The sequence below is a fragment of the Balaenoptera ricei genome, chromosome 2 (assembly GCF_028023285.1).
Source record: "Balaenoptera ricei isolate mBalRic1 chromosome 2, mBalRic1.hap2, whole genome shotgun sequence".
NCBI classification, from domain to species: domain Eukaryota; kingdom Metazoa; phylum Chordata; class Mammalia; order Artiodactyla; family Balaenopteridae; genus Balaenoptera; species Balaenoptera ricei.
In genome coordinates this window covers 78508442-78532754 of record NC_082640.1, presented here as the reverse complement: position 1 = coordinate 78532754, position 24313 = coordinate 78508442, and the positions used below count along the sequence as shown (strand labels likewise).

At 46.2% G+C, this 24313-nt stretch overlaps 1 protein-coding gene across 3 annotated transcripts in view; it reads left to right on the top strand.

Annotated features, from left to right (window-relative positions):
- Positions 1-24313, top strand: part of CGNL1 (cingulin like 1) — a 154481-nt gene that overhangs the window by 100512 nt on the left and 29656 nt on the right. For all 3 annotated transcript variants that reach the window (XM_059913184.1, XM_059913182.1, XM_059913183.1), the window contains 2 exons: positions 20218-20424; positions 21349-21453. In XM_059913184.1, coding sequence (XP_059769167.1) covers positions 20218-20424; positions 21349-21453 — 312 coding nt within the window. The remainder of the gene's footprint in view (positions 1-20217; positions 20425-21348; positions 21454-24313) is intronic.

Genomic DNA, 24313 nt, shown 5'->3' with positions numbered 1-24313 from the left:
ATATGCCTGTGCTCTTGCCATTTAAAAATGTTACATTTGTAAGCTCATCTAGTGACTCTTTTTACAGGCGTACCCGTTCTGTGTTTTTTTGTAACTGGATAGTGTGCGAGTGAGTAGAAGGGTTTGGGAAGGACCTGTGTTCCAAATTGGAGGCCAGAAAGCTTTATTGATGATGGAAATAGAGATTTCTCTTTCTTCTCTCCTCATCTCTAGCTCTCTGCTGTAGCTCTGTTGAAATCCAGGGCGTGAAAGAGCCCACCTCTGCCACTGGCCTGTCTCTTGGTTCTTTTTTTTCCCTCTGCACCTGGATTCGGCACTTAACACCCTTCCCTTGTGAACAGCTTATAATAAACTGCTCATATACGATTAGGCCATTAAAAATAGAAATAGAAAATTAAAAAGCATTAGGAAGGCTGGATTTTATTTTGGGAAAGGACCCAATCCCATGAACTTTCTGTTCTTTCTGTTTGGGGGGGGGGGGGAATGGGCCTGATTCTTCATCTTAGACTAATTGCGAACTGGTGCGTGTTACATTTTCCATCCCAGAACAACTGGATTGTGTCTTTCTCTGTTCATTCCTGAGCCCCATCCACTTGTGAGAGTGCACAGTATTCAGCTGGTATCCCACCCAGCAGATTTCAGCCAAGGGTGTTCCCTGGAAACTTGAGTGTCTGGGCATGAGCTCAGGCACTGGCAAGTTTGCCATCCCTCTAAATATCTCCATGTGCTCCTTGTATAATACTGACTGTAGAGCCAGAAGGTAGCTCCTCTTCTCTGGACGCAGTAGCTTTCTCTTTGCTCTTTTCTTAGGGATTTATCGCCCATTCCTTGTCTGACAGGAGTTGTGAAGAGGGTTGTCATCACCGCGAAACTCCTCGAAGGCAAGGTCTTATTTTATTTTTCTTTATGTTTTTCCAGGGGCTTTGTAGTCTAGAGGATCTGTTCATATAGCTTGGTGATACCCTGTGGGCCATTAAACTCTGGACTTTTCCTATTGTTTCTACAGGAAGTTTTTCCTTAGAGGTCACTGAAATAGCTTGCCTGTGTGACCCTGAAACAAGCTGTCAGCAACTGGTTTACACTATGTCATCAGTATTCTTCTTGCTTTCTCAGTCAGCTCATTAACCACCAGGCCTTCTTTGTGTTGGCCTCATTACCAGCTTCCTCGTGGATTGTAAGATGCAGTGACTCTGAGACTTCTAGCAGTTCTCAGACCTTGAGGATGCTTTGACCTGTCTTGATAGAAGGCCTCCCTTCTATGTCAAGAATTCCTCATGCCTATTACCTGGTGGTTTCTTTAAAATCAAACATCATAAAACGTGAATTTCTGGTTTTATTACCTGTGGTGACTCAGAAGGACAGCCTTACTTTGCCCTTTTGACCTAGGCACACCACCAGGGAGAGAAGGAAAGGATGATGGTAAGCATCAGCCCTGGAGACTGTCAGCTTGTCTGAGAAAATACAGAGGTGTAGCCACTCTCCTGTTTTGGGGTTCTGTATATTAAATTATTGATAAACAATTTTGGGGAATTGCTTATAAACACCAAATAAGAGAGTTAAGTGAATCCACATTCACTTAACTCCTGGGAAGTGTTTAACGTGATTTGGCTGATGACTAGCCTTATTTTCCCTGGTGTAGATTGACTTTAATAAAGCGTTAGTGTCCCAGTTCATTTTAACTTTGGTTAATGCCATGGGAAGGGTGAGGATATGAAGGCAGCTGTGTTCATACGGAGGCATAACTTTGGAAGCATATAAAGTGACTAGTTGACAAGAAAAATGAAAGCATATTTCTAGAAAGCCAAGAATGTCTTAGCAATCCAGATAAATGTTGCTTGTAAAAACAAAACTGATAACCAGGACTGACTGTGGAATGAAGCCTCATGAACTCTGGGGAGTGGAGATAAGATAAATGAGTGAAAGACAAGAGGAGGAAAGTGTGTGTTTTCAGGGAAAATATTCACAGGATTGCTCTGAAGTGCAGCTGGATGTGCTCACGAAGGCAACAAATACATTAAATAAAAACAAACCCAAACCACCGTGTTTCCTTCTTTGTGGGCTCTTAAAACCAAAATGTGACTGTTTCCAGCAAAACTGTTCTAATTATCAAGAGACTTGTCTACTGGCCAGATTGGGAGTTGTGCTCAACCTGATACTTGGGTTGAGTACAGCCTTCCTCTCCCTAGCACGTCTCTTTTGTGAAGGAATTATCAAGACCCGCAAGAAAGAGGTCGGCGGCCCGTGCTCCGGAGCTGGAGAGACCCTGTTTGAAGCCGGGCCTGTGGTTGGGGGCGTGGCATTTAAGGAGTCTGAGCCCCGGTTTCCCTGTCATTAAAATGGGGATGATGACAGAGCTTTGGAGCCCCGGGGTTTGGGGGTGGGGGTGAGACGGGATGGCTGGCAGTACAGTCTCGGCACAGGTGCCAGCTGGCTGCTCTCAGGCCAGGCAGGAGGACCGCTCTGGGGGGACGGGCTGCGCCTTCTCTCCGCGAGCAGCGTGGCAGCAGTCGGAACGGAGCTCAGCGCCCCCAGCCCGTCCTGTCGGGTTGGGTGTTGACGAGGGTGGCCGTGGAAACAGAAGGTCAGGGAGTGAGATTCCCGGCTGCCGCAGGTCCCCGTGGGTGCCTGGCACATCTGGGGACTTCAAAGGGCACCGGTGACTGGTCAGACCGACAGGAAAGCAAGTCTTGGGCAAGAGGCCTCTTTGTTTGCTCCTGTGTGCGCGAGCCTGGCCTGCCCCGGGCAGGTGGGCGGAACTAGCTGTTTGTTTTGTGGAACAAAGAACAGGCCTGGTTAGATTGGGGGGGTGGAAAGTGGAGGGGCGGGGCGGTTCCGGACAGGATTCCTCTTGGTGAAAACAGAGTCTCTGAGAAGTGCGTGGCGTGTGTCTCCCTGTTGCAGATGGGATGGGGAATAGAATAAAGACACACACACGCACACGCACACACACGCTTCAGCTTTGGTCCAGCAAAGTCAAAGCCCCAGAAAAGGGTCCTGAGCCACCCGACCCTCTTCGTCGGGGCTGCGTATTTGGCATCCCTAGGAGTGTTGTTGGGGACAGTGGCTAACCACAAATGGGGTTTAATGAGAGGCCTGCGGTTTCCAGAAATGGGGCAGTTCTGCAGGAACGGAGGGTTAGGGTATAGGCTAGGCACAGGGGCAGGCCCCACAGGATCGGTAAGTAGTAGCTTTAATCTCGAGGCCACGGTGAGCTGACCGTGCGGGCTCTGCAGCAACGCTGTGGGCAGCCGCACATGCACGCGGGGAAGGTGGCCCCGAGGATCCCCGCCCGGAAGGCAGCAGAGCGGATATACAGGGAGGTGCTCACTTCTCCCACCAGCGGACACTTCTGTGTCCCCGGTGCACTACCTCTCGTGCTAGATATCCTCCCTTCCCTTGAGGATCGCAGACTGGGGTGGTCTAGAGGTAAAGCAGACCTCTAGATATACCTCTGTAAAGGTATATCTCTATTGTGGAATATATTGTATTACACTTTCTTTTTTCACATAGGTTGCTCATACTTTAGGTTGATTGTTTCAACAATGTGTGTGTGTGTGTGTATTTGAGTATTTACTTTAGGCCAGACACTGTGTTAAACCTAGTGAGCAAAAATGGACACGTGCTCCTTGCCTTTCAAAAGCTTACAGTCTAGTGGAAGAGAATACAAGGGAAAAAGTCATATAAGTAAATACAAAGTGCACCAAGGCTCATGGAAGAGAGGGGCTGGGATTTAACCTGGTCTGCAAGGTCAGGGACCATTTCCTTGAGGAGGTGGTAATTGGGATGAGCAAGAGCTAATGATGTGGAGAGGCAGAGTCTTTCAGGCAGATGTGCAAAGGCCCTGGGGTAGGAGGGAACATGATATAGGAGGAAACGTGGAAAGAAAAGGCCAGTGGAAGGATGGGTTGAGTAAGGAGAAGTGTGGTATGTGATGGGGTTGGGAAGGTAGGTAGACCGTGTAAGCCCTGTGGACCGAGGTCAGAAGGTTTGTTGTTCGTTTTTGCCTTTATCCTCAAGAGCACAGGCAAGCCATAGAAATATTGAAGCAAGGGATGACATGACCTGATTTGGGATTCACAATCCTTTCTCCTGCCCCACTGTGTGGGGAATGGTTTGGAGAGGGCAGAAGAGGGGATGTGGGGAGACCAGCGAGGAGACTTTTGCTGTTGTCCAGGGAGAAATGATGGCAGCTTGGCCTGGCCTGGTGGCAGTGGAGATGGAGAATGGAGGGTAGATCTGAGATAAATTGGCAACTCTTGGGATAAAGTTAAATGGCTTTTCCTATTATAGGACTTCTCAGAGCCTTTAATATGTGGGCCAAATGTGGATTATGATTCTCTAAGAAAGGACTCAACCGTAAGAATTGCTCAGAATTATATGACCACAACGTTATTGTTTTCAAAAGATCTTCCACAATACTTTTGTTTTCTAGAATACTTTCTGGGAAATGCTATATTATATAATTCTTTTTTGGAGGGTACTTTCCACAGAGGGTTCTGGATACTATACAAAGGCCTGTAATTGGGAATGAACTTGACAGACAGTATAAAAAGAAAGCTGTTGGCCACAAAGTTTGAAGACTTGGGCAAAATCAGATTGAATACTAGAGTGAAGTCAATTTAGAAAGGTTCTGGAGGCCGGGCTAGGAGTTTGAATTCAGTTTGCTATGTGTTGGGCGTCATTCTGGACTCTGAGCTGAGATGGGTCATGATGGAAGTGGCATCTTGGCAAGATCGTTCTGGCGGACATGCGGTGAATGAGTCTAGTGGTGAGGTGTGCATCAGAACTGGGTGTCCTCGTTTTCTAGAACTGAGTAGTTGAGGCTCTGGACTTGGGTGGCGGAGTAGGAATGGGGAAACGCATCTTTCAGGTTGAGATGGAAATGTAAGATTTTTTTTTTCACATCCTGTCCCCTTGGCAGGTGGCCCCTGTCAGCAGTAGAAGGCTAAAAGAGAGTCTCTTCTGTGTTTTTCTGAGGCCTAATAAGCACAAGGTCTCCCTTGGAGCCCTTGGGTTCCCAGGCGGAGCTGGAAGAGAGTGTGTGTGTTCAGAATTGCGTTGTCATTGTCAGGGAGCAGGAGAGGTATTACTTAGGTTAATAGATAATGTCTAATGAGGTGGTTAAATTTAAGTCCGTCGAGTTCTCACCACAGCTGAGATTCCACTGTGTGACTCTGAACAAGTCATTTAACCTCTCCAGGCCCTGGTTTGCTCATCTGGAAAATGAGTGGCTAGAACCTGTGTCAGGCTTCTCCTAAGCTAATAATTCCAGCTGTCTCAGGGAACTGAAAATTCATTAATTAGGACAACCATTTATCAGGTTAAGTAAGACCTTTTGCCTTCAGAGAACTAGGATTTTGTGAAAAATTTGGATTGAAAATGGGGCCTTTGTAAAAAAAAAAAAAAAAAAAAATGTGAGGAGTGTCCAATTCACACATTCCTTTGAGATTCAGGCATCTTTTCTGAGGCAGAGATGCAGCAAAGTGAGGCAGACTTCAGGCAGGACAGACCTCTTAGTAATGCAAAGGTAAACAGCACCCTAATGAAGGAATCTGCTAGCTGCGGACTCAATTTAGGAAAGGAGGGTGCTAAAAATTTATTTTTAGGTAGGGTGTTTGGAAGTTGAAAGAACTTTCTCATGGAGACATTGTTATAAATTGAGGTTAGGTTCTCAGGCCAGATAACAAAAGTTGATCTAGCTCATGACAAAGTGGAAATCGTGTGTGTTGATGATTAAAAAAATACCAAATAAATGTGCCATGGAAAGTGTATGCATTTGGTGACCATCATTGGATATGTTCAAATATACTTAGACACTTAAAAACATATAGAGCCAATGAATTCACTAAACTTGAATTGTGAGTGTACTGTGTGCCAGGCACTGGCTGGGCTGGGGCACAGAGTGAGGTGCAGGCCCTGCCTGTGGAGAGCTGACTGGCCGGTGGTCAGTCTGCTGGGGTCTCAAGTCAGGATGCCTGGGATTGTACCTGACTCTGCTGCTTACTGGCCCTGAGACCGAAGCAAGTTACTTAACTGCTTAGTGTCTCCTTTTCCTCACTTATAAACAAAGGGTTGAACAGAATCTCTCTTGGGAGGGATGGGGAGGGGGTAACTTAAGAACTAAGTGAGATGCCCATGGGGTGGGCACAGTGCCAGGCATAGAGTGAGCACTCAGTAGATGTTATTATGCCTGCCTGGCCCAGAGTGTTGTCCTGTGGGATGCAACTGCAGCTCACCTGGTACCAGCGGGGAATTGAGTCTAGTTCCCCAGGCGTAGCCCTGGAATGGGATGGGCTATCATGGGAGAGAAGTGTGGGAGGAAAAAAGCATGATCTTTTTTTCCCCAGAAGAGTTAAGGTACAACTCACCAGCAAAGAGAATGGGGTTGAGGCAACAGGGTGAGCTCCAAATGCATGAGAGCCAGAGGGATGTTGGGGGTGACCTGGTGGGCAGAAGTGGAAAGGGGCTGGCAGCTGAAGAAAGGATGGGAACAGGAGGACCCCAGCAGTGACACCCTTACTGTCATCGTTGGTCCCTGCAGTATCACTCACAGCGCGGGTCCTGGGAAGGGTCTAATGGATGTTGATCTCGAGGTGGCCAAAGTTTTCTTTAGCTTGTGGACTTAAGTTCAGGAACCAGGTTTCCTCTTTGGTCTCAATTCAGACATGTATCTGTGAGGGATCTATTTTATTTGCTGGGAGACTTTGTCTTGGGAGCCTGGGGTACTTGGTAATCAAGACGACAGCTGGCGAGACTCTTCAGGGAGTATTGTTTTGGTTTGGGGCCCCACACTTTGAAGAGTACTTGATACTGCACCCCAGTGGGTGAAGAAGGGCCTTTGAAAGTTTAGCGTAAAGAACAAAAGACAAGGTAAGATGGTGTGAAGGAGGTATGAGGGCGTCAAGTGCTTGAGAGGCTGTCATTTGGAGCAAGGACTATGCCCTTCTTGGTTGGTCCCAGTGACATTGTAGGAATGCAGTTATCAGCTCAGCGTGAAGGAGACGTATCCATGGCTGAGAGCTGAGAGAAAATGGAAAGGCTTGTTTTGAGAGATAGTGGGTTTCCAGCCCCAGGAAGTGGAGACTGGATGTCTGCTTATCTATCAAAGATATGATGAGGGTGGAGAGAGATGGGGGGCAGGGATATTGGAAATTCAGATTGGGGTTTGAACCAGAGAAACTTGGTGTACCAAACAGCGCTGACATTCTACCACTTTATAAGATATGAATGAGTGAATGAATATCCAGGTCTGTTTGAACTTATCTGGCGAAATAGAAATGTTGATAGGCCAGAGAGAGAAAATAACCTTTATCTGCTGTGCGGGCGCCATATTCTTGATTACAGAGATGGACCATTGGGCTCGTGACCCTTTCTTTAGGCCGTGATTACTACTCATGTTTCCGTTGTGAACATGTTTAACACTCTTGTGGGTATTCAAACTCTTCACAAATGGCTCTGTGCCTCGTTCAACTTGTGTATTTATTGAGTGTAGACAATTGATGCTGAGTGCTTAAATACAATTAATATGTTAATTTTATTTCCTTCTCCCCTGACATTGGATGGCTCAGAGAGGTTGTGACTTGCCTCCGGCCGAACAGCTAGTGAGGGGCTGCCCTGGAACTGGGTCACTTGCCCATCCTACCTCCATCGTTCCTTCAGTGGGGGCCACTGTCAGTTGGGATGTCCCAGTACCAGTGATAGTATTTCATTAAGCTACCGCCTCAGGACACACAGTTCAGGATGCTTTTAGTGTTTGGCCAGGGTCTGGGGCAAGTGGCAGATTTCTCTAGATGTGAGGTGGATTACTCCTCAGAGCCTCGCTGGAATGTGCCGTCAAAGCTGGGGTTGAGAGCAGCCTCCTGGCTCTCTGGATCCTCAATAGTAGGTCAGTAGGAGCCCTGGCGAGGACCTCCCCTCACTCCTGCAGAGCTGGCCCCAGGGATGGGCCAGATCTCTGCAAATACTATCCAGGGGGGCCTCGCAAACTGATGGATGACCCAGGCTGGTGTGGGTATCTCGGGGGTCAGGTTGGTGTGCTGAGTCCCCGGAGTCAGGGTCCCTGTGCACAGCGGTGCTTGTGGTCCAGTAAATGGCAGCCAGTGACTTGGCTGGGGATGGGAGAGTAGGCTTCTGGTCAGATGGGGCGTGGAGGGCAACCTGGAACCCAGGGTGGAGGGGCAGTCCCTCAGGACTGGGCCCTCCGTGTGCGTGGGGTGCAGCTTCACTGGCCCTTGATGCTCCAGGACTTACTCAGGACAGGCAGGATAAAGGGCTTAGAGTAGGGGGGCTGGTGGGTATCTCAGTTCCTGAGCAACATCGTGCTGGCGGCTCCCACAGACGCTCTCACACGAGCCCTTGCAGCCACCCTGAGAGTGGGCACAGCATTACTTCCCCATTTGCAGAGCAGGAAGCAGAGGCTCTAGTTCTACAGCTGGTAAGCGACCAAAGCAGGGTGAAGATAATGGCGAAGGTCACTCCAGTCACCGCTGTTTCTTTAGCACACACCATCTGCCTGGCCACGCGCTGCACACTTTACATTCGCTACCTTTAACTCCCCGAGCCTGACCCCCACCCATGTCTCTGCGTGGTGATATAATTGCTGTTTCAAAGTTGAGGAAATTGAAGCTCAGTAGAGGGTAACTGATGGGCTTGGAGTCATGTGGCTAGTAGGTGGCTGAGTCTAGATTTGAACCCAAGACTGCCTGACTCTGGAGGCCGTGCTCTTTCCTTGTTACAGCTCCACTGGCTCTTCGGGATGAAGCGGTGGGAGGAGCGGATGGTGACACTAAGTGGCTCTCAGAGCTTGTACCTGGATATGACACATGTTACTTGCACTCACATTTCATTGGCCAAAGCTAGTCATAAGGCCACACCTGACTTCAAGGAGACAGGCAAGCACAATCGTACGTGTGCCTGGAGGGGAGAAGCACCAGTGACCACCATGGTGATTTATGGGGCCTCAATGATAGGTGCCCAAAATGGCCTTTTTAAAAAAAAGAAACAATGGGACTTGGCCGTCGAGCAGTCCTGGGGTAGGTCTTTGATCAGACTTGGTGATTCCATCCTTCCCCTCTGTCTCTCCCAGCTCTTCTGAAAGGATAGGTGACGTTCGTTTCTCCCTTTATTCAGAAACGGAGGGACTGAGTGAGAGTCCTGCCAACAGCTGTGGTTGGGAAACTGTCCAAGGGGACGGAGGCCAAAGAGTCACCATGCCTCCTTCAGGGCCTCTGTCTAGAAGGAAATCTGCAATGTATGTTCTATAACTTCTGGGTGGTACATACTAATTCCTTCTTGGACACCATTTGCTGTTTATATAGTGACTAGTGTTTTGACACTTGGCAGTATCGTCCTTCATTTTTCTTGACCCATGCAGTGAATGGATGTAACACCACCCCGGTTTTTAAAAAACCAAACTGTGATTCTGAGAAATTGTGACTTGGACATGACCTCAGAGTGCGCGGGTGACCATCCCTGGATTAGGACATTACTATTTCTGGCTCTGTTCCCTTTGCCTGGCAGTTAGACCTAGCCGCTGACCCCAGCAGACTGGCCTGCAAGGAGGGGGCTGGAGACCGCTCATGGGCTTTTGCAAGAGACCAGTCTGCTCAACTCTGTCCCAGGGAACAGCCTACATCTTTGAAGGAAGAAATAAATAAAGGTCACCCTTGTTGTATGTCTGAACCCTGGAGATGGTGGGAACCAGCCTCAAAAGCTTGGTGAGAGTATTGGTTCAGCCTCTTCCATCCCAAACATGAGGTCAGTCCACATTTTCTTTCTCCAGCCCCTGTTATCATTGTTCCTGCAGCCATGGAGGCAGGGGGACGAAAGGAAAAGTTGACAATTTTCTGTATGGAAATTGGTCTGATTTGGGGGTGCAAAGGGGCGCTAATGGAAATGGTCATGAGATTAAGAGTTCTTGGTCTGAGAATTTCTCTTAAAATTTTTTAAATGGAATGATTTCTGCAACTTAGGGTTGATCGTTTCAGCATTTATGGAAATATGGTAGCAACAAAATGGGAAAGTTGAAGGATCAGCTTTCGCAAATAAGATTTCTGAGAAGGAAACAGCGGAGACCTGAGGACTCAGTTAAGGCCTGTTGGCTTCCAGATTGAGCCTTGGTTTATCTTGGAGGCGTCCCCACAGCTCCCCAGTAGGCACTACTGTGGAGAACCTGCTTGTTTATCATCTGTCTTGAGAAATCCTGTTCAACCTGTTGGATGTGTGTGTGCCGACAGCAAGCTGATTTTAATGGTTTGTGAAATTGTTCTGTGTCCGACCCCTGCTTTTTTCCTGCCCCGTCCTCCCAGTATTTTTCTGGTGACGCAGAGCTCTGGACTCATGACATTGTCTGGGTGGTGTCCTTTCTGCCAGCCAGTGGCTCCTTGAAGGGCTGACTGCACCGTGGGGGGATGTCGGGTAAACAGAACTTTTACATGCTGGTCACAAGATCAGCATAGACTGTGGGCCCTCATGGTGAGGGAAATGGTGTCTCACAGCTGTGATGTGAGGCTTTTTTAACCTCTTGGACACTGAGATGAGACCCAGGGACACTGGGGAAATTTTTGTAAGGATTTTTAAGGAATGGAGTAAAAAAATAAATAAGTAAAGGCAGAAGCATAAGTAAAAGTCTGTAACCCAGGGCTCTGTTTCAGAGAAACTCTTGAAATGCTGTTTTTATGGTACAAGGGTGTGTATTCCCCCCCTCACCCCCCGTTTAAATCTGGGTGAGTGTGTGGACATAGCTGAAGCCCCCAGTTGGCAAGTGTGGAGCTTCCTTTTCCCTTCTCTGGCTGACTGTGGGAAATCTCCCCTGAAGTTGCTGCCTCACTCAGAAGAAGCTGGTAGCAAGTAGCAGAGGTCAGAGACAGGAGTTGGAGAGCTGGGTGCAAGTCCTGGTTTGTGACTTTGGGCTACATGACCTTATATGTAGCTGTCATCCATTGTCGTCATCTTATGGTGTGCCTGAAACATTGCTACGTGCTCAGCATAACGTCTCCATTCATTATTAGAACAATAGGGAAAACCAAGCCTTAGAGGCAAACAAGCGAGGCCAGTTCAGGTCGGCCAACTCCAAGGCCTGAACGCTTGTTTTGTTTTGTTTTTAGAGATAATAGTCGCATAATGTAAAATGCACTGTTTCCACCATTTTATGAAGTGTACAATTCACTGGTGTTTATATATTCTCAAGGTTGGGCAACCACCACCACTGTCCAAGTCCAAAACATGTCCATCACCCCCAAACAAAGCCCCTTACATCCAAACTCCCCCCTTTCCCATTCCCCTGGCAACCACGAGTCTACTTCCTTTCTCTGTGTCTCTGCCTATTGTAGGTGTTTCGTGTCACTGGAATCACTGTATGTTAAGGCCTGAACTATTATTGAGCATGTTGCCTCTTGGGGAAATGGCTTGACCTATTTGTGTGCAGGGTATTTTTATTCGCATGTTGGGTATCTCTATAGGTTTGTTGTGTGGCTTAAATAATAACCTTTGTCGAATGGATTCTGTGAGCAAGCGTGAGTCATTTTATTAGCACAGTTTTTGTCTTGAACCTATGTGTGAACTACAGGCCACTCTGAGAGTAAATCTTTGCTGGTTTCTTAACCATTTAAAGGGAAATGTTTTGACTTACTTCACAAGGACATTGTGAAGAAACCAATGATATTTTTAGCCTATATAATCACCAAGTTACTATAGGAAAAACTGGATAATTGAATATGATTAAAAGGGAGTATCTTTTATGTGGTTTTGTAAGCAGGAAAATCACCACCAGGGCAATGAAAAAACAAGATGTAAACAAAATCTTCATTAAGCATGATAACTTTCCAACTCAGTGAGTTCTGGCAAGTTGATGACTGTGGAGAGAGAATGAGCTAGTAAAGCCTTCCTCCGTGGCAGACAGTTGGTCTTTAGATGTGGTCCTCAGCCCTAGATACCATGGCAAGGACACTGGTAAAAAACCATCTGAGTTTAGCTGACAGCATTCGAAAATGAAGTTTAAGTATGATGTTATAGGGGTAAAACCTCTGGAATTCTTAGTTTAATGGTTGCCTAATACTGCCCAATTTCTTCAAGTTCATTCTAAATCCCAGACATCCCAGCCTTTAGAGCTGGCAGGGACATTGAAATTAGCTAGACTGACCATTTCATGTTACAGAGGAGGAGAGTGAGGGCAGATGAAAGTTAAGTGACTTGCTTGAAGTCATCACATAGTAAATTATTAGCAGAGTCTAGTCCAGAATCCACATCTTCTAACAAAAGGAAATTGAATACTTCCACTATTCTGACTTTGGAATCAACTCTTCCTCGAAAATATGTAGGGTTTTGGTAATGAGTGGACTCTCCTTTCCTATTTCCTTTGCCACATCTATTCCCATCTTCCTCACACACTACTCCGTTGCCACAAACAAACAGAGCTTATCAATGAGATAACTGTGTGACCAGTTCAGTTCTGAACTACAGATATGTTGGGAAAAAATGGTGTTGGCATTTGGGAAATACAGTGAGAGAATTTTTGGAAACCCTGATGTAGCTCTTAGAGTAGGGATTTTAAAATGATGTTTTTCAATGGCTCAACCCCACTTTCACCAAAAAATGGTAAGTAGGCGGTCAGAAAAGAGGAAGGAGAAACCCATTACTTTACATTATTGCAGGGATCTCAGCTTTTTGAAGCTCTCGTATCTCTCTTGGGGTGGTGGCGGTTTCTGACCCATTTAGAGCAAGTAATACCTATTACGTTTTCTTTAAGGATGTGAATTGAGTTCAGAGGGGTCACGGGTTTGCACAGATAACAGTGTGAGCTCACTGCACAGCCTGCAGTGGCACCCAAGCTGCCTGACACCCCATCCCAGGAACTGGAGTCATGTCGAGAAGCATAAAGGACTTGGAGAGTGGGGACCTGAGCTGTGAACGTCTGCGGGAGGGCCCTAAGGTCGGAGCAGCCTCTCCTCAGTCTGGACCTCACTCCTCACAGTGGGACCCACAGACCGGGGTCGCTGGCACCACCTGGGAGCTTGTTAGAAATACAGAGGCCCCGGCCTTTGTTCTTCCTGAGTCAGAATGAGCATTTAAGAGATCCCCAGGTGAATCCTGTGCTCATTAAAATGTGAGAAGTCCTGGCTCAGAGGCCTCATGCCAGTGAAATTCGTAGGTAACTAGGGAAAGAGCAGTTTATGACTAAAATAGACGCTATTTCTTTCCCTCCATAGTTTACTGTTGCTCAAGTAAGGGGTTAGCTGAAACCGTAATACAGGGGACCTGGTTCTCCATACATTCAGAGTGAGAAAGGGACTCATCATTTGTGACCCCGGTCCGCACTGTGGGCAAGAAAGAGATGTCCGCAGCCGTGCTGTGGAAAGGTGGTGACCTCCCAGCAGATGACCTGGCGTCGGGGACCCTTCGGGCACCCGTCAGCTGAGCTCCTGCAGCCTCACTCGCTGGAGGGTGGGAGTAGCTGGTGACATGGAACCAGCGAGCCAGCATTCCATTCTCTGGCCTCCTGGCCTCCACGCCTCAGCTGTTTTCCCTCATTCAGCAAAAAAGCGAGACAGAAAAGAAACAAAAACTGGCTGTGAGAAGAGGCCCTGTTAATTAGTAAAGCCTGATATGTCTTATGCGGTGGGTCTGCATTAGGACAAGCCAGGAGGGCCTCGTCCTGTGCGGTTACTTTGCATCCGTCAGGAGTGAGCCTGTCCGAGGTGTCTGCTCTGTGCTCTGGGGAAGTGCATCAGTACCTTTGGGTGAGGAAAAACACCTAGACGTGGCCATTTGTGGCGCTGTTGGGGAGTTTTGTGTTTGTCATGGATAAAAGTTTCCCCTGGCCCCAGGCGACAGTGTGAACATTTCTAAGTGTGGGCGTTAACGAATGAAAATGTGCCAGCTTGTAAGCAAGTCATTATTTGCAATGAATGGTGGTACCAGGCAAAGACTGGGGTTTTGCTTTTTCTTTTGTGATAACAATTATGTATTCCTCCTCCAACCCCCCTTTTATATCAGTAATTGGAGCATATGGTTAAAAGTCAACTATTTCAGAAGTAGTGGGAATTCAGCAATTCAGCACGTTGAAACATGCTGTTTGTCTGTTTTGGAAGAATTTTCTTAGTTGCCATCAGTTTGCCAGACCATCCTTGATTGGGAAATGAGGCTGAATTTTTAATGAATTAGCCAACCAAGAAACGTGACTTGCCCTTAAAATAAGGGGTCATGTAATTTGGACAGTACAGTTGCCCTGGGAAGACTGTTAAAGATCTTGTTTCTCTCTTTTGAGAAATCTAGGCTTGATATTGAGCTGGTAAAAATGGGCAAGTTATAGTCTAAAGCCAGGTTTGAGGATTTAGAACCGTAGTAGGTAAGCTGGGAAAAGTCCTGACCTTGTGAGAAATACACGTGGGTTTCGTTGGCTTGGTCATTAATAGCAGTATCAACCACGAGAGTCATTGCCTCGTTTAACTAGATATTTACAGTGGTGTGGGTAGGTAACTTCTTCCCTCTTTTACAAATGAGGAAACTAAGGCTCTCTGAGGCCAGGCCCAGTGAAGGGGCCCAGAAAGAGGCACAGCCTGGATCTGAGTCTAATCTGGTGGACGAACTGCCGCACCCTCTGCCCCTTCCTCTACACTCCTAGATGCACGTTTTTAGAATTAAAACTGAGAATTCCATTCTTGAGGTGATTTATGTCTTTTATCCAGGCTGAGATCATGTGTACGTGTGCTGGGTGTGTGGGGAGGAGAGTGCTTGCCAAAGCTACAGGGTAGAAATGGCCCATCTTCCTGGAACACCAAGGACAGTATTTGGATATAAAAAGAGACATGGGATGGAATGAAAGTTATAAGTGTCGACTGCAAAGCGTGCATGCATTTTTGATGGAGAAACCCAAGCCTTGGAAACAGTTCTTTGCGGTCGCTTGGGTGTCTCTCACCACCCCGCATTGGACTTCTCTGCCTTTAAGGTTGCTTGGGTAGAAAATTTGGAGAAGCACTCATGTAAGTGCAAGTCCCGGGCCATCTGGGCCTTTTCCACTCTCCCAGCTATATGTGGTGAAAAGGAATTTCTTAACTATGTAAACCAGCGTGGGAGAGTTGGTGCTCTGCTCTGTTTGTACAGCTGCTCCCCGGCTCCCGCTCTGCTATCTTTCATGGCCCAGAGGTATCCGTGAATGTGCTGGGGAAGGGTTTCTGGAGCCCGGAGGAGGTGAGAACTGGGTTGGGGAGATGGTTGTCCTCCAAGTGCCTGTGCCCATTGGTAGTCAGTCTTTTCCACAAAAATGTATATTTATTCAAACATTTTTAATACTTCTTGAATTTCATAGTTCACCATTTAAATCCTCACAAGAGGGCTTGCAATGGAATAGCTCTCTCTGCTTCTTTCCGTAGCCCCAATTCCCTTCTTCACAGCCAGCCACTGTTGCCAGTTTCCTGTGTAACAAAGTACATACAGGTGAAGAAATGATCTCAGGGCAATTTTAAGGGATGGTCCAATCTTGAAAAACAAGAGAACGTAGCACATCTGCTACTTTTGTCTTTGTGGTGATGACCTAGGGTAGTGTTTCCGACCTTTTGGAGTGGAATTTGAAATTGATTTTTGTTAACTATTTCTGACTGCTTGTACGAATGAATAATAGGTAAGATATTAAAAGACACATCCATGTGATCTTTTTTACAAATAGATATTACATAGAGGGTGTGATCTGGCTAAATGAATCGTTAAGAACTGTGTGCTCTTTGGTTTTTATTTATGATGGGACATCCTCCCTAGTCTTGCTGTGACGTACAACACTTAAGATCAAAACATCACAGAAATGAAGTACCAGCAATTAATTAAGTGAGGTCAGCAGCGTTTGTCCCCAGTGACCTGTCAGAGTAGATCTTTACCAGCTCTGGTCCTCCTAGAGTTCTCCTGCCTTTGCCACAGTCATGAGATACAAACTTAAGCATTTGGAAAAGGTGGTGCATAGTTCAAAGTTCAGAGTTGGAAGAGCTTCTGGAGTCCCGCTAGACCAGTTTTCTGTGCTGACAAGTCATGGAGAAGAACTTGCTTTGAAAAAAGGGATATGATTTTTATTCTTTTAGGTTCCAGCACTGCTGCAAGTGAATTAGGAACGGTTTCAGGAAGAGCAAGGTTATCCTATGGGCTTTACATGAAATAGTGGACTGGGGGCGTGGGGTGGGGTGGGGACAGGAACAGGGGCGCCGCTATGGAAAGGTTTGCCAATGGAGGCCTAAGTTAAATTTATTTGTAAACGTAATGTGGTTTACCACACTATGAAGACATAGAGCAAAACGTATTATCGTTTTACAAATAGTCAAAACAGGACTAAGTGTCTCAACACATACAAGCTCCCGTAGAGTCACACTCAGCCTGTGAGATTGAGAGCTGGGATTGGAGCAGACCCTGCCACTAGCAGCTGAGTGATAAGCTGCCTGGTCCATCCTCCTAAGACAGATGGACTCAGAATGTGCCCTGCAACTTCCAAACAGAGAAAATACCAAGTTCTAAACATCAAAACACAGCACAGGGTCCTTTATCTAGCATGTCAGGGTGCCAGGTAGGCCCCAATCCAGTTTAAACCAGATCTGGTTTTCAGTATCCTTGCTCTTCCTGAGATTTCTGGGTGAATGAAAGATCACTGACTGCACGTGGAAGTGTTCTTCGCTTTACCAGAAGATTTAGGCAAATGTCTTTAGTCTCTTGTTCTCACCAGTACCTCGGTGGACTTCAGCTCCTCCATCCCCTCCATCCGCCTCAGCCTCTGGGTTTCCTTTGTCCTTTTTTCCTCTTTTAAAACTCAGCTGTATTGAGATACTTAACATACAATTCAACTATTTAAAGTGCAAAACCAATGGCTTTTAGTATGTTCACAGAGTTCTGCAACCATCGCTACAGTTAATTTTAGAACATTTTCATCACCTCAAAAAGAAACCCTGTACTCTTTTTTTACAAATTATATATATATATATATATCTCAATGTTTATTTAAAAAACAGGATCATACACTTTATACTGTTTAACTTTTTATGTATCACATCATGACTTTTTAAAAATTTTTGTTGAAATAGTTGATTTACAATGTTGTGTTAGTTTCAGGTATACAGCAAAGTGATTCAGTTATATTCTTTTTCAGATTCTTTTCCATTATAGGTTGTTAAGAGAGATTGGGTATAGTTCCCTGTGCTATACAGTAGGTCCTTGTTGGTTATCTGTTTTGTATATAGTAGTGTGTATATTTTAATCCCAAACCCTGTACCCTTTAGCTGTCATCTCCCAATCTTCTCATTCCCCTCAGCCCTACGCAACCACAAATCTATTTTCCATCTCTATATACGTGCCTATTGTAGACATTTTATATAAATGTCAGTATGTGGCCTTTTATGAATGACTTCTTTCACTTAGCATAATGTTTTCAAGCTTCACCCATGTTGTAGCATGTATCAGTACTTCATTCCTTTTTAGGGCCAAATAATAGTCCATTGTATGGACAGACCACGTTTTGTTTACCCGTTCACCAGTTGATGAGCATTTGGGTTGTTTCCACTTTTTGGCTACCTTGAATAATACTGCTGTGGAGTTTTTGCACAAGTTTTTGTGTGGCCAGATGTTTTCATTTCTCTGAGGTACATACTTAGGAGTGGAATTCCTGGGTCTTATGATAACTCTGTTTAAACTTTTGAGGAACTTTCAAAATGTTTTCCAAAGTGGCTGCACCATTTTGCATTCTCACCAGCGGTGTTTGAGGGTTCTGATTTCTCTACATCCTCCCCAACACTGACTATTATCTGTCTTTTTGATTATAGCCGTCCTAGTGGGTGTGAAGTGGCTTGTTATGGTTTTGATTTGCATTTCCCTAATAACTAATGACGTTGAGCATCTTCTCATGTGCTTGTTGGACTTTTGTATATCTTCTTGGAAAGATGTCTATTCAGATCCTTTGCCCATTAAAAAAAAAACTGGGTTATCTTTTTATTATTGAGTTGAAGAATTCTTTTTTTTTTTTTTTTAATTTTTATTTATTTATTTATTTATTTTTGGCTGTGTTGGGTCTTCGTTTCTGTGCGAGGGCTTTCTCTAGTTGTGGCAAGCGGGGGCCACTCTTCATCGCGGTGCGCGGGCCTCTCACTATCGCGGCCTCTCTTGTTGCGGAGCATAGGCTCCAGACGCGCAGGCTCAGTAATTGTGGCTCACGGGCCCAGTTGCTCCGCGGCATGTGGGATCTTCCCAGACCAGGGCTCGAACCCGTGTTCCCTGCATTAGCAGGCAGATTCTCAACCACTGCGCCAGCAGGGAAGCCCAAGAATTCTTTATATATTCTAGATATGGGTCCTTTATGAGATATATGATTTGTAAATACTTTCTCTCATTCTTTGGGTTGTCTTTTCACCTTCTTGTTGGTATCATTAGCACAGAAGTTTTTGATTTTGATGAAATCTAATTTATCTGTTTTTTCTTTTGTCACTTATGCTTTTGGTATTGTATCTAAGAAGCCTTGCGTAACTCAAGCTCACGATATTTGCTCCAGTGTTTTCTTTTAGAAGAGATTTATAGTTGTAGATCTTACATTTAGGTCTATGATCCATTTTGAGTTAATTTTTGTGTGTGGTGTAAGGAAAGGATCTAATTTCATTCTTTTGCATTTGGATATCCAGTAGTCCCAGCACCATTTTGTTGAAGACTCTTCTTTTCCCCCTTGAATTATCTTGGCTCCCTTGTTGAGAATCAATTGACTGTAAATATTGGGTTTATTTTTAGACGCCCAGTTCTATGCCATTGAACTACGTGTGTATCCTTATTTGAGTACCACTTGATAACTGTAGCTTTGTAGTTTCTTATCTCTTAATGGGAAAGTTAGGGCAGGAATGGACAATCTGGACTTTTCTCTTGCTTTCCCTGGTCTGACCAGTTACTGGATTCTTTAGATCCCTCCTCAGGTTTTCAACCACACTTTATTTCTCCTCAGTGATCTTGCTAGTTTCGGTAGAAGATGATATGTCCAAATAGTAATAGAGAAATCCCAGCTGTTGGGCACCATAGTGTTCTCCTAGCAATGCCCGCCAACCTTGTTCTGACTCAGTAGCTTGACTCTGATGAGCTTTCCCAGATGGATAGAATTAAATGGAACATGTGGGTTGTGAAAAGATGCTCTGGTTTCTGAAACTCTCAAATTGGTTAAGTTCAGGATAATACAGCTTCCTGTACTATTACAGGATTTAAAGATCTTTCTGAAAGGCTATGCAAGCAAGTGATTTCGGCAGATAGCTCTCCCAAGTGGGCTGTGACATAGCCTTCGAAGCCAAATCTTGCCTTCCCTGGGCCTTCCTTTCCTTGAAGGCATCTGCAGCACTGTTTTGTGAGCACTGGGTTTACTGGTTTTGGCATCTTTGTAGTAGTGGAGAAATAGAAGATGAGAGGTCTGCTGGGAGAGGTGGAATTCTGGACAAGGCCACTTACCATCACTTTTAAGATGCTGAGCCAAAAAATAAAACGCCTACGTGACATCTGGAATTAACAGTAGTCATCCTGTAATTGTTGCCATTCCTTTCTGTTACGGATTGTGTGCAGCACACGCTCATTTTCAGATGGTAGTACCTAGAGTTTGCACCGTGAACTGTACCATAATTTAAGCAAATTTTTAGATTTCCATTTTGTGTTAGACATTTTAAAAAAACCCTATAAGCAGAAATTGCCCTTCATCAAGAGCTTCTACTAAGAGGCCCTGCATGTGGTGAGGGGTCAGGAAAGCGAACTCATCAGTGGTTATAAGAACAGGTTCTGGATTCGGTCTGCCCGAATGCATTTTCTCCCACCTGAACTTGGACGAGTTCTTCAGTCTACCCAAGTGCCAGTTTCTTTGTCTTTAAAATGGTGATAAGAATAGTATCTACCTCCTAGAGTTGTTAAAAGGTTGAAATTTCATGTCAAGGACTTGACACAGGCAAGGGTCGGCAAAACTTTTCTGTAAGGAGCCAGATAGCAAATGTTTTAGGCTTTGGCCACAAGTCCTGACACAGCTTTTGTAGCACGAAAGTGGCTGTGGACAGTGTGCCCCCGAATGGGCGTGGCAGTGTTCCAGTAACACTTTATTTTTATTAACAGGCTGTCGTGTGCCGATCCCTGGCTTAGCACGGTGCCCGGCACGTAGTGGGTTTTAATAAATGCCAGCCATCCACGAAGTTGGGAGCTGCGCCTTGACCCTGGTTCCCATGCTCACCTGTTCCGTGTCTTTAACAGAACATTGAGGTCCTGGCCAGTCGGAGCAGCACCGCAGAGCAAACCCAGGTTGGGGCTGAGATGCGCGCTAAGGCTCTGCAGGAAGAGAACGAGAAGCTGCGGGGAAGCATCCAAGAGCTGGAGCGCACTGCCGCTCGGCTTCAGAGGCAGTTTGCTGACCTGCAGGGTGACGAGGCCAAAGCGAAGGAAATGCTCAAGAAGTACCAGGTGAGGCTCGCTGGACCCTGAGCCCAGGCTGGGCAGTGCCGGATCCTTCTTTCCTGTGTGAGCGACTGGAGAAGCAGAAAGGGATTTATTATCATAATGGAGTAGGAAAGGTCAAGGCAAGCGTGATCATCTCCTCTCTGTAACCCATCGCTTTTGTTCCTCTCTGCGTGGCACTAATGAGAGATGGGCATCTAGAGCTGCCTGGAACGGGGCTGACGGAGTCAGGGTGGGAAGCACAGGTACAGGCACAGGAGTCCCCGTTTACCCAGACATAAGATGCGGTCAACCTTTCGACACTGAGCAGAGGCCTCCGAACACCCAAAAAGGCCGTCTTAACACTACCGTCGGGCCCGTTCTCACTCGTGACTGTCTATTCTTTTTTTAACAGTTGGTTGACGGTTTCTGAAGTCACGCAAGTCTTAACAAACCAATTATCTGGTTTGCCAGATCTCTAGAAGTGGGAGGCTGTTAGCAAGAGACACGTCCTGATGGCTGTGAGAAAGGGCAGCTGACAACAAAAAGGGACAGGAGAAATGTAAAGTGGGGGTGTATGCTCACAGAGGTTCCCCAAATGGTCATCCATCAGAATCACCTGAAAAGCTTTTCTGAAACTGTGTGCTTGAGTCCATTCAATACCTGTTGTTTCCGAAGCTCCGGCGCTAAGGGTGGATATTTGTATTTTCCCAAAAATCATCTCAGATGATTGAAGTGGATGTTGACCTCGGGTTAAGTAGGGAGCTGCAGACAGGCGTACACATCTGTACGGCTGCTGTGTGCTGTCGTGGGCCCATGACAGGTGCACTGTGGCTGCAGCCTCTGCTGGCTGTGTCTGTGGATGTCCCCTGCATGCCTTTTATGCCACCAAGTCAGCTTCCTAGGCATAGCACACATCTGAGTGTACGCTGACCCCGTGTTTCATTGCAGGGAGAGACTCGGCAATTAGAGGAGGCCCTTGTGCATGCAAGAAAGGAAGAAAAAGAAGCAGCGTCAGCCAGAAGGGCCCTGCAGAGTGAGCTGGAAGACGCTCAGGTAAACACTGAGGGCTGTTGTCTTTAATCCCCCACCGAGGAAGCTCGAGAAGCAAACTCGGAGGGACAGGTACAGATCGCCATTGGTCCTGTCCTTCCAGGCAGCTCCTTTCATAATAATGACCGTCCTGGACTTCAGACTATCTATCTAGACCAATGGTTCTTAACTGGGGGACATTAGGCAATGTCTAGAGATGCTTGGTTGTCACAACTGGGGAGATGCCACTGGCATCTAGTGGGTGGAGACCAGGGATGGTGCCAAACACCCTGCAGTGCACAGGACGGTCCCCATAGCAGTGAGGTACTCAAATGTCAGTAGTGCCAAGGTTGAGAAATCCTGCTCTAGACGTTACAGAGCCTGACAGCTTTCCAAAGATAAAATATGAATTGTGTGAGGAAGGCCGCCAGAATTGGTCCCCAAGGCAGTGTAGAGTCGGCTCTGTGGCAGAAGCCAATTTCCTTTCTCCTCTGGGCCAATAGACTTCTCAGAGTGCAGTCCTCCAAGATGGCTATTAAAAGGAGCAGGAGGAAGTCATTTCCTTGAAACTAGATAGCTATCTCTGTTCAAAATAGGTAGGTTCCTGGAAAATTAGGTTTTCCCATTTGAAGGTTAGAAAGCCTGAAGTACATTCTTTAAAAAAAAAAAAAGCCTGCACTGAGGTTCTAAATAGACTTTGCACAGTGACCTCAGCGTGATGCAGGTGTGTCCTTCCTTCTACCTGCTCTGGGGTTTTAAAGAACCAGCAGCATCAAGCATCCCTCAGGCGAGCTTGCGAGGAGGTAAAAGCCAGTGCTTCTGAGCAGTTGTCTTAGAGGCTGTTAAAGTTTTCCCTTGGGACTTGCTTGTCTGTAAGGATAGGTCAGGGAGGGGCACATGAAAAGCGTCAGGGGCTAGCTCAGGATTCGTATTTTAAAATGCCTAATTGCAGCTTTCCTTTCATATACAGCTTCAACTCCTTGGGGCTAGAGGAGGGGAACCTGCTTGTACTAGGGTTCACTCAGGTCAGCCACGACTTAGGAGTTCTCACCCCCAAATCTGCACCTTCTCTCTTGCTTTGGACAGAGACCTTGTTTTTGCATGCAGTAAAGCCCTGTCTTTTCCTCATTTTGGTGTCTGACTGTCCTTGCTTTGGATTTCTTTTTCTTTCTTTCTTTAAATCTAGGTCTTTGTTATTAACTCTTGTTTGGTTGATTCTGTGTGGATGGCAGTTTCACTGTGCTGCTGTTTAAGGCTTGTGATGGCTGCAACCCAGCAGCCAAAGTGCAGGGTGTAAATCTCTGAGCTAGTTGGGCACAGAAAGAGAGGAAAAACATTTGTACTCTACAGGGGCAAAAGTGTGCGCCTTTGTGTCACGTCCACACCAGGCACTGGGTGCAGCTATTACAGGCTCTGTCTTTATCATCTTTTGGTCAAACCAGAAAGTTTCACACAGAAGGAAGTGGTTCACCAGCTGTGAATCTGCAACTCAAAGCTAATTCAGCGGAGACAACAGATGATGGCCTCAAGGTCTAAAGATCTTAATGTAATCCCCACCTGCCCCCACCTCTGGCTCACCATCCCTGCCTTGGAAATTATCCCTGACCTGTTAACTTTTTGTTCAGGCCTGTTTTCCCAGTGGTGCTGAGATGGGGAGGGTGCTTCGTGCAGCGCGGGGCTGTGCTAGCCACTGGCAACATAATCCAGCAAGAATTTTAAGAGGGTCCAACAGTCTCACCATCATTATCTCAATTATCTGGTCTCAAAAGCAGTGCTATGAGGGACTTCCCTGGCGGTCCAGTGGTTAAGACTTCGCCTTCCAATGCAGGGGGTGTGGGTTTGATCCCCGTTCGGGGAGCTAAGATCCCACATGCCTTGCAGTCAAAAAACCAAAACATAGAACAGAAGCAATGTTGTAACAAATTCAATAAAGACTTTAAAAATGGTCCACATCAAAAAATATCTTCAAACAAAAGACAAAACAAAAAAAGTAGTGCTATGAAAAGTGCACCATCACTCAAAAATACTTTGCTTTTTCTCAGTTTGGGAACCAGATAGTCATTCCTTTAGTTCGATAACTTTTCCTGCATGCTTCTCCCAAAGCTGGCAACCGAAAGGGAGCTTAACCCTTAGAGTAAGAGGAGAGAGTAGCAGTTTTTTTCCCCCCACATAAGCATTTTACATTTCAAAATCTTTGTGCCTTTAGCAATCTGTTGCATCTTCGTGGATGATAAATGTATTTCTTTACATAGTAGCTGAAGACCATGTGAACTTAGGTCTGATTTATTATGACTCAGTCAGACAGTGGCAGAGGTTCTTAAAGGGGATGCCATTCTTGGTTTGCTTCAGCCCTACCACTTGGTTGAGGACTGTGCCGCTGTGTAGATCTACTTGAACTGCCTTCATGGCAAAGACATCTCTGATTCCCTTGAGAAATGGCTTCTGCAGATGGGGAAGCCATAGTTCTTTCCTTCAGGGAGGGATAATGATATATACTCTGTATGCCTGCACCTCCCACCCTAGTGGGCTTCTGTGTATTGAGACCAGAGAAGAAGAAAGCCGCCATGCTTGTCCCGGTCCATGGCTAATGTGTGGCACGGGCTCTGAGGAGACTGACTTCCTTCTGATCAAGCCTCTCATTCCTTTAAGCGCTTCAGCTCACCTGCCACTTGGTTATCGTTAATACGGACTAATCGGGACCTTGCTCAGCCGTATAGTGAAAGGCTCTGCATCCACCGAGATAATGGTCCCCAAGCTCAAGGGCACTCACTATACATCCAGCAACCTTGTGTTTTGGATTCTCCGACCTGATAAATTTTCCTCAAATTTTTGTCCCAGTGTTGGTCAATGGCCTTGTCTGGCTGGTCTTGGAAATACAGTCGCT